The following is a 16,836-nucleotide window of genomic DNA, read 5'->3' as shown; positions in this document are numbered from 1 at the left end:
AATGTCCCCAGGGAGGAGGAGTATTGCCTCCAATTGAGAATCCCTGGTCTAGAGTGAAAGTAAGTCCCTCTCCCACCCTTACCCTGTTCCTGGGGACTTCCTTCTAAAAGCAGCCACCCGGATGTGGGTGGTGGTTGGGCTAAATGGGTGATGGGTATTAAGGAGGGCACTTGTGTTGAGCACTGGGTGTTATATGTAAGTGATGAATCACTAAATTCTCCTTCGGAAGCCAATATTACATTATATGTTAACTAACTAGAATTTAAATAAAAATTTGAAGAAAAAAATACAGGCAGCCCCCTGGGGCCCCTGGCTGGCTCAGTCAGTAGAGCACACGCAACTCTTGATCTCAGGGTTGTGGATTTGAGCCCCATTTTGGGTGTGGAGGTTACTTAAAAATAAAATCTTTAAAAACATTTTTTTAATCATTAAATAAAAGCAGCCACCCTACCACTTTGTTGAATGTACTTCTAGAGAGTATGTGCACATACAAAGCTTTGTTACCTTTTTTCTTTTTAACAGATACGGTAGCTTGGACTACTGACATTGACACTTGTACAGCAGGGGGGTTAGGGATGCCGACTCTCTGTGCAGTGAGAAATCCAAGTAAAGCTTCTGACTTCCCAAAAACTTAACTACGAAGCGAGTAGTAGCAATAGCCTATTGTTAACCTGAAGCATTAAAGATTACATAAACAGTCAATTAACACATATTTTGTATGCTCTATTTGTTATATACTGTATTCTCACAATAAAGTAAGCTAGAAAGAAGACAGTGTTACTAAGGAAATAATAAGGAAGAGACATTGCATTTACAGTACTCTGTTTATTAAAAAAAAAAACACCCACATGTAAGTGGACTCATGCATTTCAAACCTGTGTTGTTCAAGGGTCAACTATATTTGCAATGTGTTTTGTCCTATTACTTATATATCCTCAGTATCGGTATAAATAAATCTGCCTCATTGTCGTGTTTTTGTTTTTGTTTTGCTTCATTGTTTTTAAGGGCTACAGAATATTCTGTTTGTTTGTATCATTGTTTACTTAACCAATCCCCCATCCGTGAACATCACTGCCTTTAACTCTAGCTCTCAACAGGGGTGGGAGGAGTGTGTGATTTTGCCCCCGTAGGCAGAGGGGCATTTGATAATATCTGGAAACATTTTTACTTGGCACAAATGGTGGAAGAGTGCCACTGGCATCTAGCGGGGTGGATACCAGGGATGCTGTGCATCATCCTACAATGCATCGCATAGGACAGCCTCTAGGACAAACAGTTAACCAGCCCAGATGTCACGAGTGCCAAAGCTGAGGAGCCGTCTTTTAATTGGTCTTCTACCTGTCTTTCGTCCTCCTAGTCCGCCTGGCCAGTCTGTCTAATCAGGTCACTCGGTGCTCGCACTGAGAAGCCAGCCCAGCCACCCCCATCCCTGGTCCAGTGTCTGTAGAACAAGCCCTCCTTCGCCAGGCTGTCAGGATCTTCCAGGTGCCTTCTTGAACCATCTTTGCAGTCTGCCACTCCTTTAATACACTCTCCCCTTCGCCTTAGAAGAATGTTTTTCTGTGGCTTTAACAGAGTCCTGCTCACCTCCCACACTGGCGCAAGCATCCCATCGCCTTGCTGAGAGCAGCCAGAAGGTTCAGAAAGACTTTACAGAAAGCTAGGAGATGACCAAAGAGAGTGAGCACAGCATCTGCTGGCAGCGTATCGTTTCTCTATCCAGGGCTCAGAGGCTTAGTTTTGTTCCACAAGGCATGATATCCTGGGGAAGGGATTTGTCTGCGTTTCTGTCTGCCCAGCCCCAGTCTGCCTCTGCATGGCATTAGCACCTCTGTGGACCCCTACCCTGGAACACTGGAATGTTTTCAAGGTCCAGATCAAAAAAGATGTCCAGCGGGACACCTGGGTGGCTCAGTGGGTTATGCATCTGACTCTTGATCTTGACTAAGATCTCGATCTCACAGTTGTGAGTTCAAGCCCTGTGTTGTGGTCCATGCTGGGGATGGAGCCTACTTAAAAAAAAAAAAAAAGAAAAGACACCCAGCCACCTGTCCAGCTCAGCTTACAGAGGACACTGGCTCTGCTCCAGCCAGTCAACACTGGCATAACCACTCCCTCCAGCCAGAACTAACCCTCTGACCCAGTAGGCTAAGCCTTCTCCTTGGAAGCCCTACCTACCAGATAATCCTATCTCAAACAACACAACCATAACATTCATAGACACACACATATAGTCACAGTTTGGCAGGAAGAAGAGTATTTATCTCCCCAGGGGAATATAGCAACTGTCTTTTCAAAATACACTTTTCACACCAATTCATGTAAAACCCATGAAAGCTGCTAATCCCTTTATCATTACAGTTTTGACCCTTGAACAACACGGGTTTGAACTGCATGGATCCACTTATACATGGATTTTTAATATATATATAAATACAGTACTGTAAATGTATTTTTTCTTCCTTATGATTTTTTTTTTTTTAATTTTATTTATTCATTTGAGACACAGAGATACAGAGAGAGAGAGAGAGCATGAGCAGGGAGAGAGGCAGAGGGAGAGGGAGAAGCAGGCTCCTCGCTGAGCCGGGAGCCTGATGTGGGGCTCGATCCCAGGACCCTGGGATTGTGACCTGAGCCAAAGGCAGACGCTTAACCATCTGAGCCACCCAGGCGCCCCTTCCTTATGATTTTCTTAGTAACGTTTTCTTTTCTCTAGCTTACTTTATTGTAAGCCTACAGTACATAATACTCATAACGTACAAATATATGTTAATCAGCTGTGTATCTTCTTGGTAAGGCTTCTGGTCAACAGTAAGCTATTAGTAGTTAAGTTTTGGGGGAGTCAAAAGTATACTCAGATTTTTGACTGCATAGGATGTTGGTGCCCCTAACTCCTGTGTTGTTCAAGGGTCAATGGTATTTTGTTAAGTTTTTAGAAATCTCTAGTGTAGATTAATTATTATTTTAAGGTAGTGTCCAAATTTGTTATAAATCACATTTTATTATGTAATTTTATAATATGTAATATTTATTATATTAAAATATGACATTTTAAAATTTACATAAAATAAAAAGAGCCTTAAAAATTATTTTGGGCAGGGCCACATGGCTGGCTCAGTCGGTAGAGCACACGACTCTAGATCTCAAGGTTGTGCGTTTGGGCCCTGCATTGGCTATAGAGATTACTTAAAAATACAATCTTTAAGAAAAAAGAAAGAAAGAAGAAATTATTTTGGTCAAACAGAGATCTTGGTTTTTGTTGTTGATGTATTGTTGTTATGAGTGTTTTTGGGGAAAAAAAAGCTAAGAGTGGTTCCCCTCAATTTTTAATGTAGTCATATTGGTTTAAGTCATGTTGTGGCTCAAACTAATATATATATATAAATATATATATATATTTTAAGATTTTATTTATTTGAGAGAGAGAGAGAGGGAGCACGAGCAGGGGAGGGGCAGAGGGAGAATCATACTCTCCGCTGAGCAGGAAGCCCGACTCGGGACTTGATCCCCGGACCCTGGGACATGACCTGAGCCAAAGGCAGACGCTTAACCGACTGAGCCACCCAGGCGTCCCTTGAAATAACATTTGACACAAATCTCATCTGTATGCCAGAGCCACATGCATCAGTTTTGTTTTTTTCAATGTACGTAGTTTTCTGGTTCAAAAAGTATCTTAAGACGTAGAAAATCGCCACTGTTCCCTAAGGAAATGGTACTGCTGGGGAGGTTTGTCTTGCTGCCCCAGTTAACTTTCGTTTGGAGTCTTCGGACAGACAGCTTTTGGGAGTTTGCTGGAGAGAGACTCTCATTCTGCCAGGTCAGAGCTTATCGCTTTTGGCCAGAGGCCACCACTGTCATCTTGCGCCCTCATCGTGTCCCTTCCAGCCAGGCTGAGTGGATTGTTTTCCTATTTGATACTTTGGGCTTTGTAAATTTTTGATAAAGGACAAATTTAGAAGGACTTAACTTATATCCTGTGACCTTCCGCCAACATCCTATAGAATGAGAAGGCTGTTTAGGAGGCAAGAAATAGTTCTCTCCAATCGCTTCCTTCCAGAAGAAACTGGAGTTGCAGCAGCTCGGGCTGGGAGGAGGAGCTGTGTGCTTAACTCACAGTTCTTCAGGTATTTGTCAGAGGAGGTTAAGTTGTGCTCTTTCCTGCCCAGGACCCGTTTGGAGCCAGTGAACGTGAATAAATGAACATACCAATCAATATGTAAGCTGCCATGGTGGCGGCTTCACTCCTGGGGAAGTACTTTCTCTTGTCTGAGTTCACTTGGAGGTGACACTGTTTCTGTGCTTCCCACCAGGTCCAAGGCTGGCATCGCAAAGCCACGTCCTGCGGCTTTTTGTTGGTCCCCGTTCTGGAGGGTCCCTTTGCACTGCCCAGTTACCTGTATGGCGATCCGCTCCGAGCCCAGCTCTTCATCCCACTCAACACCAGCTGCCTGCTCAAGGAGGGCAGTGAGCACCTGTTTGATAGTAAGAGACACTCCCCTCTGGACGTTCTGTCTCCACGAGTAAGACCTCTCCCCCAGGGCCACCTCTCTGGGCATCAAATCCAGGCAGGCTAGGGCACAGAGGGAGCCTTTGGACACGGGGGCCAAAAGGATCTGGGTTTCATGCTGGTTCTTCACTTAGTGGCCAGGTAACCCTGGACAAGTCACTTACTGTCTTAAATTCCTTATTCCTCAAATGAGAGCACATAAAGTTTAACGCTGCCTTGTCAACTTGGGAAGACCCTCAGGAGGCCTGGAGCAGAGGGTGGGTGGGAGAGGGTGTGATACACTGTAAATCACGAGTGGCACTGGTATTCTCCCCACACTCTCCTTTCCGTGCTCCAATCTAACTGGCTTTGGGGTTGGGAATTTGAACCTTATGGGAGGCTTGAATCTGCTGTTTCATGTAAACAGGCTAGAAAAAGGGAGGCACTGATACAAAACAGGTTACAGCGTCCTGTTGTGCAAAGCTGTAGCGTGTCAGCACCTGGAACACGCATGTGGCTCGAGTCCTGCATCTCAAGGAAGACAGAGCAGGAGGGGGCTCAGAGGAAGACAGCAGGACTCTGGTCACAGCCCTTTCCCTGGGACGGGGTTGTCTGTCCGTCGGTAGCAGACAGTGGGCGGGGCTGCCCTGCTGCTCCACCCTGGCCCAGCAGATCTCTGAGGGCAGGTGTAGGACAGATCGAAGGACAAGTCTTCACACAGCACAGAACTTTCTATCATTAATTAATTGCTTATTTCGATGAACATATAAATAGCCCCTACAGAGCTCTTGGTGAGCTCACAAATGACCTTTTTAAAAACAAAAAGTTAGAATTGCTGCTGATACGTCAGCAACCCTTTCGTTTCTCAGATATAGAAATTATAAATGTGAAAGGAAGAACTTTTGGTGTGAGGGAGATGGTTTCTTCCCGTGCCCGTGTAAGTCTGTGTCATGGTGGGTAGAAGAGAAGCAGCTGGGGGGGTGAGAGGTCTCGCTAGGTCAGGGAGGCCACACTAAACCTTCCTGCGCTTTTCCTGTGACAGGCTGCCCCAGTGGTACAAACAGCTTGTGTTCCAGAGGCCCATCTGTATATTCTTTGTTTACATCTCAGAAGACATTTTTTTTTTTTTTAAGATTTTATTTATTTATGTGACAGAAACACAGCCAGAGAAGGAACACAAGCAGGAGGAGTGGGAGAGGGAGAAGCAGGCCTCCCGCAAAGCAGGGAGCCTGATGCGGGGCTCGATCCCAGGACCCTGGGATCATGACCCGAGCTGAAGGCAGACACTCAACGACTGAGCCACTCAGGCGCCTCTCAGAAGACATTTTTATATAGACACAGTATTTTCAGTGATGGTTGGGGTTTGAGGTGGGCCCCACAGAGCCACCAGAGGCCATAGATCCTGTGCCCCGTAGAGTTGACAAAGTGCTCTTCACTCACACACACCCCTTCTCGTTTAACCTCACGGTGGCTGACAGAGGACCACTGCAGTCCTGCAGTGCCACATGATTATATTCGTATCTGATGATTTCCAGCCAGGCAACCGCCTCACGCTGCTGTTTTTAATATGCTCGGGAGACACTTCCCCCACAGCAGCCAGACTCTTCTGGGGGTTTTCCACTTTCACTGTCACTGCACAGGATTGCTGGCAGGGCTGGCATTGGAGGACATTTTTGTATGAGCTGCTGGTTTTCCCTGCCTGGTGTAACCCAGGCTTCGGGACCAGCAGCCTCTGTTGGTTGCCATGGTTACAGCTGAAGAAAGGAGTCCTAGTTTAAAGGAATAAGGGCTTGACTCTAAAAATCACTTTTCTTGCTCCTGTGCTACTTCTCTTCCTGTTACCTCCCCTTCCGATAACAGTGGATTCAAAAGCTTAAAAATCTGACAAGGGATCTGCTGTGTTTTTACCTACTAAAGCCAAAGTCTTTTTTCTTGTTTGCTCTTTGGTTGCCGAGAGCCCTCAAATGTGTTCTAGATAGAAGATTCCAAATGTAGAGAGAGTAGAGAGCCCCTGTTCTTCAGGATGTCTTGTGCAGTTGCTCCTCCAGCCCTCAGCATCTCAGTCCCAAGAGCAGCGCTGGCCCGTTGCCTGTTGCCGAGCGACAGCCTGCCTCAGCCCTCCACCTCCTCGTCAGCTCTTGGTCTTCACACCAGCACCGCAGAAGGAGCGAGGCTGGAGCCATGATGTGGGCGATGGGGGGAGGCACTCGTCTGCTCCCCTGCCCTCCCCAGCCCATCACTTTTCCAAAAATAGTGTTTATATTTATTTGCTTCAATTTCCCCACCCCTAAAATGGAGCTTGTACTATTGTCTTTCCTTGTAGGGAAATGGAGGATGGGTAATACATTTTTTCTTCTTTTCTCCTTAGAAGCAGATAACATGCATTTAAAGCTTATCTTTTTGTTTGTATTTTAATATCATGTTCCTTTCCACTTTTGGCATAGGAAGTCATTAGAATGAGTCTTACCTCGAGTTCTGGTAGCTCACACTGGTTGCTGAGGACTCCAATTCAGTGCCTTTCTAGACCCTAATAGAGCTTCAGGGAAGGGGTGGTGAGAATGCACCTCTGTTCCTTGGGACGGCGGCTGGTCTCTCAAAAGCAGGTAGTGTGGAAAGCCGCGCTTAAGCTCAAGGGGGAAGAATGGCCCAGAGAAGTGAAGGGTACAGAAGGCCAGACCCAGGGAGATTTACAAACCTTGGGATCACACCCTGGCATTTATTTTTTTCTCCTTTCAGGCTTCGAACCGGAAACGTACTGGGATCGAATGCACCTTTTCCAGGAAGCCATAGCACACAGGTTTGTCCCCTAGCAAGAGGGCATCATGGGAGGGCGTCAGTGACTGTTGTGAGCGTCAGTCACCAAACCCAAACCCAGTTTGTTTCATTTCTGGGGAAGCGGATCTAGTTCACCAAAGAGCGACTCGCTGCCAATACCCTGCAGGACCCTTTGCCTTGGTTTCAAAGATAAGCATTAGCCCTCCAGTCCCTGTAGCTGTTGTTTTCCAGACCACATTACCTTCTTCCAGTTGAGGGGAAAGCACAGAGCTCCCTCCTTAGCCTCCAACTAGACCTTGAGCCAAGCTGTCCAGGAGATGACATGAGATGAAAAACTAAAACGCTTCAAGAGCCCCTTGACACATGCTGAGAAGATAATGGGGGTTAAAAAGCAATAGATAAGTCCGTAGGTATTTACAGGCACTAGAATATATGCCAGGGAGGGGCTTCCCTGGGCTTAGCTGCCTACCCCTCAGGCCAGTCCAGCTTTGTCTCTAGAACGCACCACGCAGTGTTCATTTGCTGCTTCGTGTTAATCATGGCAGTAGCAAGTCCTCCGTTCCCACTTCCATAATCCTCTTGTGGCACCATCTGCAGTGTCCTGCCATCTCCTCATTCAAGTGTATTCAGCTGTTACCACTCCACCTTGCACCCCGCTCCCGCCCCTGGCCCACCACATTCTGGCTTCTTCCTTCCAGCAGGAGGGGGTGCCGACTGGGGGCAGAAGGTAGGGAGCGCAGTGGGTCGGTGGCAAAGGGCGCCGATCTGGGAAGCAGACAGGCCTGGCTTACCTCTGCCTCCACCAGCATGCGGCAGAGGAACTGTGAGCAAGTTCTGGAACTGCTTCACCTTTGTTTTCTCACCACTCACTGGGTTGTTGGGAGGGTTCTCTGGAGTTCCTGGCACCTAGGAAGCCCTGGGTAGGCAGGGGTTATCATTAGGAAGACCCCAGCCAACTGATGAGTTATAAGCAGGTTTGACACTTCCCTTGGATATCATTGGGTGGTGATTGGATTTTGCTGGCTAGATGTCACGTGCGACGTGGCCTTTCGATTTCTTCATGTCTTCTGTCCCATCCCCACAAATCACTGCGTGGACTCCGCTGCGTGTCCCTGCACCTAAACCTGCGCTCTCTTCCCCACCTAGACCCACCGAACTCACCTATATCTCCCCCCTAACACATTCTCCTCTAAACCCCCACTACTTTGCTCCACCAGATTCCCAGGTCCCTCCTCTCTCGATCCCTCCTTCCCTTTTTCCCAACATACTCTGTCCATCTTTTATCCTAATCTAGGGGCCCCTGGAGGGCAAGGGTATGCATTTTTCTCATTTTTGTTTCCCTTTACAGCACCCAGCAAAGTGCCTTGCCCAGAGTAGCTTTTGCACAGAATGGGACTCTAGGTGGAATGTGGCTCTGAAATGAAACATTAGCCCGCCCATAAGTTTCATCTCTGAAAGAGTTAGAAACTAGTCCAATAAATAAAATCTTTTAAAAAAAGAAGAAACTGGTCCAGCCTCCCTGGGCCCCCCTGCTGTGGCTCCCCAGCTCCTCCTTCACATTTACCTGGTGGGATGGGTGCCCCCCACCCCCACCCTCGCTGTAGTCCTGGCTCGAGTGCTCCCCAAGTGGACAGTGAGGGGGCCAAGCACTGTGGGGTTCAATTGCCATTTTAAAATTAAAGGTCTTCCCTGGTGACCTAAGGAAGAAATGAGGCAAGAATCTGGTCAGGCTGATCCATGCTGAGTAAATAAACAGCCTTGGTTGAAAAGTAAAGGGGAAGGAAGGCAAAATCCAGAGGCATTCCCACACATGGTAGAATCAGCCTATAGATGTTGGGGCTTGCTGTGCACGTTAACTGATCCATGTAACTTGCCTTGACTTCATGTGTTCTCTGATAAGTAATTATTGAAAGCCAGTGTGAAGCTGGCGGCTTATACAGAGGACGCAACGCAAGGAGACAGGTGTTTTACCTCCTTCAGTTCTGCCGACATCACTGCCTTCATTACATAAACCTCTCAGACTCGGGGCGGGAGCCACATCTGTTAACACGTCCTTTTCAGCACTTAGCAGGTAGAGCTGTAATAAATGTGTATGATGGAAATAGAAAAACCCGGAATAGAACAAACCATAGATGAGAAGCAGAATCGAATAAGTCATAGATGAAAAGTGGCTCCTCCTGCCCATTTCCAGAATGGAACAGCGAAGCCGAGAGCCCCAGACTCGGTTCCTCATTTTTAAGAAGAGGATTTCAATTAAGATAATTCATTCTATTTCAATTTGGAGCCTTTTTTGGGAACCTACTATGTGCTTAGCTGGGAGAACCTAAGGGAAAGAGGTGTGGCTAAGGTGAATTAAGATAAGCACCTTCCCTTCTCCTTATGTGGATGGGCACCCAGCACGGTGTCGGACCCGACGTGGATTCCAGGGAGAGGCAGAGAAGAGGTGCGGGAGGGGACAGGGCGACAGTCCCCAGAGGGATGGTCTGACTGGACAGCTGGGGGGCATGCAGGGGGAGGGGTAGAGGGCAGAGACAGGGCTGGGTGTGGAGTGCAGCTGGTGAGAGGGTTCTCAGCCACTTGGAGATGACTGGAGGCCTGGCAGGAGGAGGTCTGGTGAGGGAAAACAAGCAGCCTGAATGTTCTGTCTTGAAAGAGATCTTCCCAGGTCCCTGTAGCTCAGGCTGTCAGAAAGTCCTCTTGGCTACATTTGCTCCCCCTGTCCCTTTATCTAAGAAGGCCCTAATCTGTCTGTCTTCCTGTCCTTAGGTTTGGGTTTGTGCAAGATAAATATTCCGCCTCTGCTTTTAACTTCCCTGCCGAGAACAAGCCTCAGTACATCCACGTTACAGGTGAGACTCTCCAGGCGAAATGTGGGGCAGGTGGGTCCCTGCGGTGGGAGCCTGTGCACGGGGGCTCCTCCCCTTCACTGAGCCTGTGTCTGCCAAGCCGCCGCAGCCGCCCGGGGAGGGGGGGCCCTCCTGGTGGCGGTGACACGGGGCCTCCCCTTGCTCCTCAGGAACAGTGTTCCTGCAGCTGCCCTACTCCAGGCGCAAGTTCTCGGGGCAGCGGCGGCGGCGGAACTCCACGAGCTCCACCAGCCAGAGCATGTTCTGTGAGGAGCGGGTTGGCTACAACTGGGCCTACAACACCATGCTGACCAAGACGTGGCGTTCTAGCGCCACGGGGGACGAGAAGTTCGCTGATCGGCTGCTTAGGGATTTCACGGACTTCTGCATCAACCGCGACAACCGGCTGGTCACGTTCTGGACAAGCTGCCTGGAGAAGATGCATGCCAGCGCCCCATGAGGCCAGGCCGCGCCCGGGTCCAAGCGCAGGGAGGGTTTGGCTCTTGCTGTCCGTGTCCAGTAGGGGCAGGCAGGCTTTGGGCGGCAGGCGGCAGTGCCCCTGCCGGTGAGTGGGGGCCGTTGCTACTGGTTCTCCCCCACCCCACCCCACCCCACGAATTGTTCTTCCCCTCGAGGAGAAAGACTCAGGAAGAAACGAGCGCTGAGAGCAGGTGGGAGGCCCAGATGGTCCGTGGGAGGACCTCAGTACTGGGGGCGGGGGGTGAGCAGCCCCCATGAATGTCCTTGGAGAGGGGGTGGCTCCTGAGAGCATCCTTTCCCTCTGCCAGCCATGGGCTTTTCGGAGCCGTCTGCCACTTCCCGCCCGAAAGTGTGCACAGGATGTAAGATAATTTTGTGAAATAGTGTACCATAGGCTCACACCAACTGTATATACCTGTACATATCAGAAGCAGGAATAAAGTGCCACATGCAGCATCTCTGGCCCCCAGCTGGTTCCTGGCAGCGGCGGTCCCATCCTCGGCTGGGCAGTCGGGCCCCATCGCCAGGGACATAGTGGCAAATGAGGCAGCCACAGAAGGTGAGGAGAACTGCAGAATTCACTGTCTTGGAGAGTCTGGCTGTGGATTTTCTGAAAGATGTCTTTTCACAGGCCCTTGGGCAAGAGCAGAATCGTTTCTTTCAGACCTGGTGAGCAGAGCAGATAGTAGTAGGCGCAGCCGCAGGCTTGTGCTGGCGGAGTGAATCTTTGCTAAGTGGGTGAGCCCAGGTGTGGCACGCGGATGTCATGGCATTCTAAAAAAAAAAAAAAAAAGGAAGTCTATTGACTCCAAGGTTTAGAACCCACTTCTTAAAGGGATAAGATTCAGCATGGTGCCTCAACCTTAGCACCCTGCCCTAACCTGCTGGTGGCAGGGGTGAGGGGCTGCAGGATAGAGGGGACCTGACAGGTACTGCCACCCCCCTCCCCCCAATCCCTCCACACAAGCCCTGTTGATTTCCCTCCTCAGTAGCTTGCGAATCCACCCACTTCTTCCCAGGCCCTCTGCTGCTTCGCCCAGCTCAGCGCAGCCCTCCTTCATCTTCCTCTTCCTCTTGCATGGCTAGGAGAGCCCCCTAACCCATCTCTGCTTTCCCTCCAGGTCATTCTTCACTTGGCACTCACAGTCTTATTTAAAAACCACTCTGATTGTGCCCGCCACTTATTTAAACTTATTTAGACGTCTTTGGGTACTTGAACTTCAAACATCTTAGACATAGCCATGTACAATCTGGTCCCGGGCTGTTCCTCCAGCCACCTGGAACATCACAAACTCTTTAGTGGCTCAGGTCCTTTGCACATGCTGTTCCATCTGCTGAGAACACTCCTCCTCTCCAGGCCCACTCTGCCTTGCTAACTCCTGGTCATCGTTCAGCAGCTCTTTGCTCATGTGTTACTTCTCCAGAGAAGCACAGTGGGCTACCTGTCAGGTCTTCCCACAGCACCTTGTACTTCCCCGGCAACACTCGGCACATTTCCACGCTAGCATGATGGAAGCTTGCCTATTTTGTTCGTCTCTTTGTTCCTAAATGTGCAGCATGATAGCAGATGCTGGAGAAATGATGTTGGCTGAATACGTGGAGTGAATGAATGAACTCTGGACTCAAGGGCCAGGCGCTGGGTGTTGCATCTGAATCTCCCCACACGGGGTTCTTAAGTTACTTAATGGAGCCCGTTTCCTCATCTATAAATTGGAGCTATTTGTGCTACATGTAGATATTTTGAGAGAATGCATCTGTTAATATAGGTGAAAGCACACGGGTTCATTCCTGGTGAGGAACTGGTCCCTGATAAAATCCCATTTTCTTTTCCTTTCTCACCTTCCCTTCCCTCAGACAAACCTTCACTCTTTGTTAAGCGTCAACGTCCTTCATTTATAAAATGGGAGACTGTCTGCTAGTGTGGTGAGAGGACCAGAAGACAGAGGTGTATGAAAGCACTTACTACCCAGCAGGCAGTAAACGAATGCCGGCGGCTCTGACATTCCCGGATGGAAAGTCCTCTTTGCCCTGTTTCTGAGCCAGCTTCCTGCTGGATGTTGCCAGATGTGGCAGCCACTGGCCTGTCCGGCTCAGATCGTGTGGCACAGACATGTGTGGTTCTCAGTATCCTACTTTCCGCCCTCCTCTCTTCCAAAAATGACCTGGGAAAAGAAGGCTTAGAGAGTAGAATGCTAGCCACTCACCCTTCAGAGCTGGGCCTGAAACACCTATGCCCTTGAATCCTAGTTCCCCCACATTCTTCCTCTCTGACCAGCAGCACCTCCTTCCACCCACTTGTCCAAGCCAGAATCTGGGAGTAGAACTCAAGCCTCGTTCAACTCCACCATCACCCGTCCCTCAGGCCCACCCACCTCCCTCCATGCCTGCTGCCCAAATGCGGAGAGAGCCCAGCCTGGGGAAATGTGTGATTTGGTTAGACATGAGGGATGTGTGCGTGCAGATTGGACGCCCCACACCAGGTGTATAAACGTGAATAACCATTCCTTGGTGGAGAGAGAAAGGCAGGAAGCTTGGGGCCAAGAGGACCTGGGTTTAAATCCCAGCTCTGCCATTTCTTCGCTGTGAGAGCTAGGAATGTTCTGTCTCCTGAGTGTGGTTCCTCACGGGTTAGATAGAGATGACATGGCCTCACCTTTCTTCCCAACCCCCGCCCCCCACACACACACCTCTCTTGAGTGTTGCTCTTCTTCTCTGCTTGTGACAATGTAATTATTTGCTGACCCCTTTCAGCCCCGTAGGCTGAGAATTTCTTCTCGCACACTGTCTAGTCACTGAGAGTCGAGTGAGTGAGCTGGTGAGACCAAGGGAGCAGGTACACGTGGCAGGGCCCCTCACAGGGTCCAGCACAAAGGAGGGGCACATGGACTGTAAGGAGGATCTTGATGCAATCACCAATCTGGTTCCCTAAATTAAGTCACGGAGGGCGCTTATTCATGTTCAGAAATGGGGCATCAAGGCCCAGATACATGCATGACATGCCTTGGGCTCACCCCAGTATAAGCGGGGATGAGGGTGGTCCAGTAAGACAAGGCCTTAGAGCAGAGGGGTTCTTGGAGATCTGGCCCAACCCTTTCATTTTCTCCCAGTTAAGGAAACAGGGAGTGACTTGTCCTAGGCTCTAGGTGGCACCGGGACAAGGACCAGTCCTCCAGTTCCCAGGCCCAGTGTTTTTCTAAGCATTTGGTTATAGTCAGTAGTATGGAGGTTGAGAGGGCAGGCGTAGGAGGCAAGTGGCTGGATTCAGATTCTAGCAGGGCCACTTGCCAGCATGTGAGTCTGAGTAAGTTACTGCATCTCTCTGAACCTCAGTTTCCTCGTCTGTAAAATGAGACACTAGTACCACCACCAGGGTCTTGAAAACCACACAAGAGAATGTGGGTAGAGAGCGTGGACAGTGGCTGGAACATTGTGCCCTCCCTCAACATCAACTGTTAAATTGCCCCAGACTCTGTGACCCCCGGGAGTTTAGAGAAGGGAATAATCAGAGAGCTGGAGTGGACAGGCTAGTCTTTAAAGAGGAAGTAGCCTTGGACCTGGTGGGATGTATAGGAGTCAGAGTGGTCAAGAGGCTGAGCCCAGTGTCCCCACTTGGCCCAGAGGTCTGTACTCCACTAACTATTTGCTATGGTCGTTCTGCCTTATCTAGGTCCCAAGAACCTCTGCTGAGAAGTTTTTTCTCTTGTCAGAGGTGCCACGTTGCCAAGAGCAGGAAGAGGGCTTTCTGACCATGCCACCCTGGCCCCTTCTCGTCGTGAACAGGGTTGTTGCCTGAAGCTGAGCAGCTCTGGAGACATTTCTCAGTTTTGTGGTTGTGCTGGGGTGCACCCAGGCCCTCGGACACCTGAGGAGCACCATCGGCCTCCTGAATGTAGAAATGAATCTGGGGTGGGGAACCACACAGAGTGTGAGATGCAGAAAAACCTGATGGGAAAAGAAATGAGCTAGCATAACACCCTTCCCCTCTACCAAAGGAATGGAAATAAGCCAAGAAGGCTTGAAAGCAGAAGTAGTAGCTGTGTTAGTTCTCTAGTGCTCCCGTGTGAAAGAGTTCGCATAAATTGCCTCTCCCAGAGATTCTGATTCGGGGGGGTCTGGGACTCTCCACTGTAAACAGACACTCTGCTCTCAGTGGTCCATTTGAGAAACCCTGTTCCAGATTCCTTCTCTGGGCTTCTCCCTGAGTACTCTACACGCAGCTCCAACTAGCCTGGAAATCTGATTCTTAGACCAAAGCAGATTAGAAGCCATACACAGAAAGGCAACATAGTTGACAGCTGAGAAAAATGACATCTGACAGCAGACAGACGGCTGCACGGGGCTGCCGAAGGCACAGGACCACCAAAGCCCACGCGGCTGGGCCAGGAACTGCCAAGTACTACATGGGATAGGCATGGAAGCCCATATACCCTGTGTAGGAAGAGACCCATCAAAATAATTAAAATGGAAACTTGAGGTATTACAAGGAAGAAACACATGGTATACGCCTGACACACTGAGGAAGTCTGTGAGGTTTTGCCAACATGGATAGGAAATAGTGGGACAGAGCTAAATAGAAGCCAATTTACAGTGAGCCCGAACATTTCAGGTACATATAGTAATGGTCACTCCTTTTTCTTTTTTTTTTAAGATTTTATTTATTTGAGAGAGCACGAGTCGGGTGGGAGGAGCAGAGGGAGAGGGAGAAGCAGGGTCCCCGCTGAGCAGGGAGCCCGACGCGGGGCTCGATCCCAGGACCCTGAGATCATGACCTGAGCCGAAGGCAGACGCTTAACTGACTGAGCCACCCAGGCGCCCCAGTCACTCCATTTCTTGAGTGTTGGCTGTGTTCCGGGCAATGTAGCCTAGGTACTTTACGTGCCACTGCATCGGGTAATCTTATCAACCATCATCATACCAGATGAGAGTGGAAGGCCCAGGCAGTGAAGCCCAGGGCCACACAGCTAACAGCAGGGCTGGGAATCAGGCCTGTGGGACCCCAGAGCCCAGCCTGGCCTGCTGTGCTGACCCCCTCGGCTGGGTCAGTGAGGCATCGCCACTGCTCGGACCTGGGGCTCTGGCTAGGGGTCCCGTATTCCTTTCAGCTGACTGCACTGTGTGTGGTCCAGCCCTGCTGGTGTACAGATGCTGTGTAACATGTGAATGTGGCCTCACATACAGGCGCTCTGCTGGGAGCACGCCGTGACTTTGAGCGGGGGCCGGTGGCTTTTCCTCACCTCCAGGCTCCTCTCCGGAAGGCCCTGTCTGCTCCTTCCCTTCCAGCCCCACAGCCCCTGACTTCAGCCTGCACGTGCTTTGGGCAGCTCCTGGCTTTCAGGCCATGCCACACACTTGCCCAGTGCCTGGCCTGGGATGCACGGGTTGTGGGGGCAAAGCCAGGCGCCAAGGACTCATTCCTACCAGTCTTTAGATCTGTTCTCCATCTGCTTCTCTGGCTGCAGCAAGATTCATCTGTCCTTCAGGAAGAAAATCTCTTCCCACCCTTGTGGGAAGCACAGGGGTGGGTGGGAGTTGTGGCTCTATGACCACCAGCAACCCGTCTCTCTGAGCCCTGACATTTTCATCTGAACTCCTCTGGCAATGAGTCTGGGAGAAGCCTTGGGGATCACAAGATGTCAGATCTTTCCTCGACTGGCAGGAGAGCTGAGTGCCAAGAGGGGATGGGAGTCCCTGTCGGTCTCTGAGGTGGCTGGTGGCAGCTGGGATGGGAGCTGAGTCCCTTACCTCCTCTCTGCGCACTGTGGATTGTACCAGATTGCTTATCCAGGCCCAATTTCTCCCCGTTAATACTCATGTGTCTCTTAAAAAGAGACAGAGAATTTTATTTTTAAGCCCAGGGCATCCTGGGAGAGAAACATTTTCCTAATGTCTTTGTTCATCCAACCCCAGTAGCTCACATTCTGGGTTCTTCTCTTCCCGCAGTCTGGGAGCAACAGGTAGGTGTGACCAGGCGCTGTCCTAGGAAAGGCACCCCTTTACAGGGCAAAATGTCCTGCCTCTCCTCATCCTGTGTGTCATCAGCAGCTGAGCAGACACAAGCTTGAGAGGGCGGGCAGGGCTCTGCCAGAGGCAAGCCTGTGAGATTTTTGTCCTGACGCTTTCTCAAAACCCCCACCCCTTTTCCAGATCGTCGGATACAGCACTGGAGGAGAACCAGGTGCTAGCCAGCGGTTCTCAACTGGGGGCAATTTTGGCCCCCCTTTTAGGGACATTTGGCAATGTCTAGAAACA

The 16,836-nt window shown here is 49.9% G+C and overlaps 1 protein-coding gene across 10 annotated transcripts in view; it reads left to right on the top strand.

Moving 5' to 3' along the window:
* The window catches only part of DEPDC5 (DEP domain containing 5, GATOR1 subcomplex subunit), a 122,333-nt gene extending 111,290 nt beyond the window's left edge, over positions 1 to 11,043 (top strand). For 8 of the 10 annotated variants that reach the window (XM_081801751.1, XM_081801752.1, XM_081801750.1 and 5 more), the window contains 4 exons: positions 4,311 to 4,482; positions 7,223 to 7,283; positions 10,028 to 10,110; positions 10,278 to 11,043. In XM_081801751.1, coding sequence (XP_081657877.1) covers positions 4,311 to 4,482; positions 7,223 to 7,283; positions 10,028 to 10,110; positions 10,278 to 10,567 — 606 coding nt within the window. In that variant the 3' untranslated portion in view covers positions 10,568 to 11,043. Of the gene's footprint in view, positions 1 to 522; positions 975 to 4,310; positions 4,483 to 7,222; positions 7,284 to 10,027; positions 10,111 to 10,277 lie in introns of those variants that run through there. The other 2 variants (XR_014139732.1, XM_081801753.1) reach the window with 2 other exon arrangements.
* The last annotated feature ends 5,793 nt before the right edge of the window (positions 11,044 to 16,836 follow it).

This window comes from Leptonychotes weddellii, chromosome 13 (assembly GCF_054177405.1).
Source record: "Leptonychotes weddellii isolate Sample4059 chromosome 13, ASM5417740v2, whole genome shotgun sequence".
Taxonomy (NCBI): Eukaryota; Metazoa; Chordata; class Mammalia; order Carnivora; family Phocidae; genus Leptonychotes; species Leptonychotes weddellii.
This window is presented reverse-complemented; position numbering and strand designations above follow the sequence as displayed.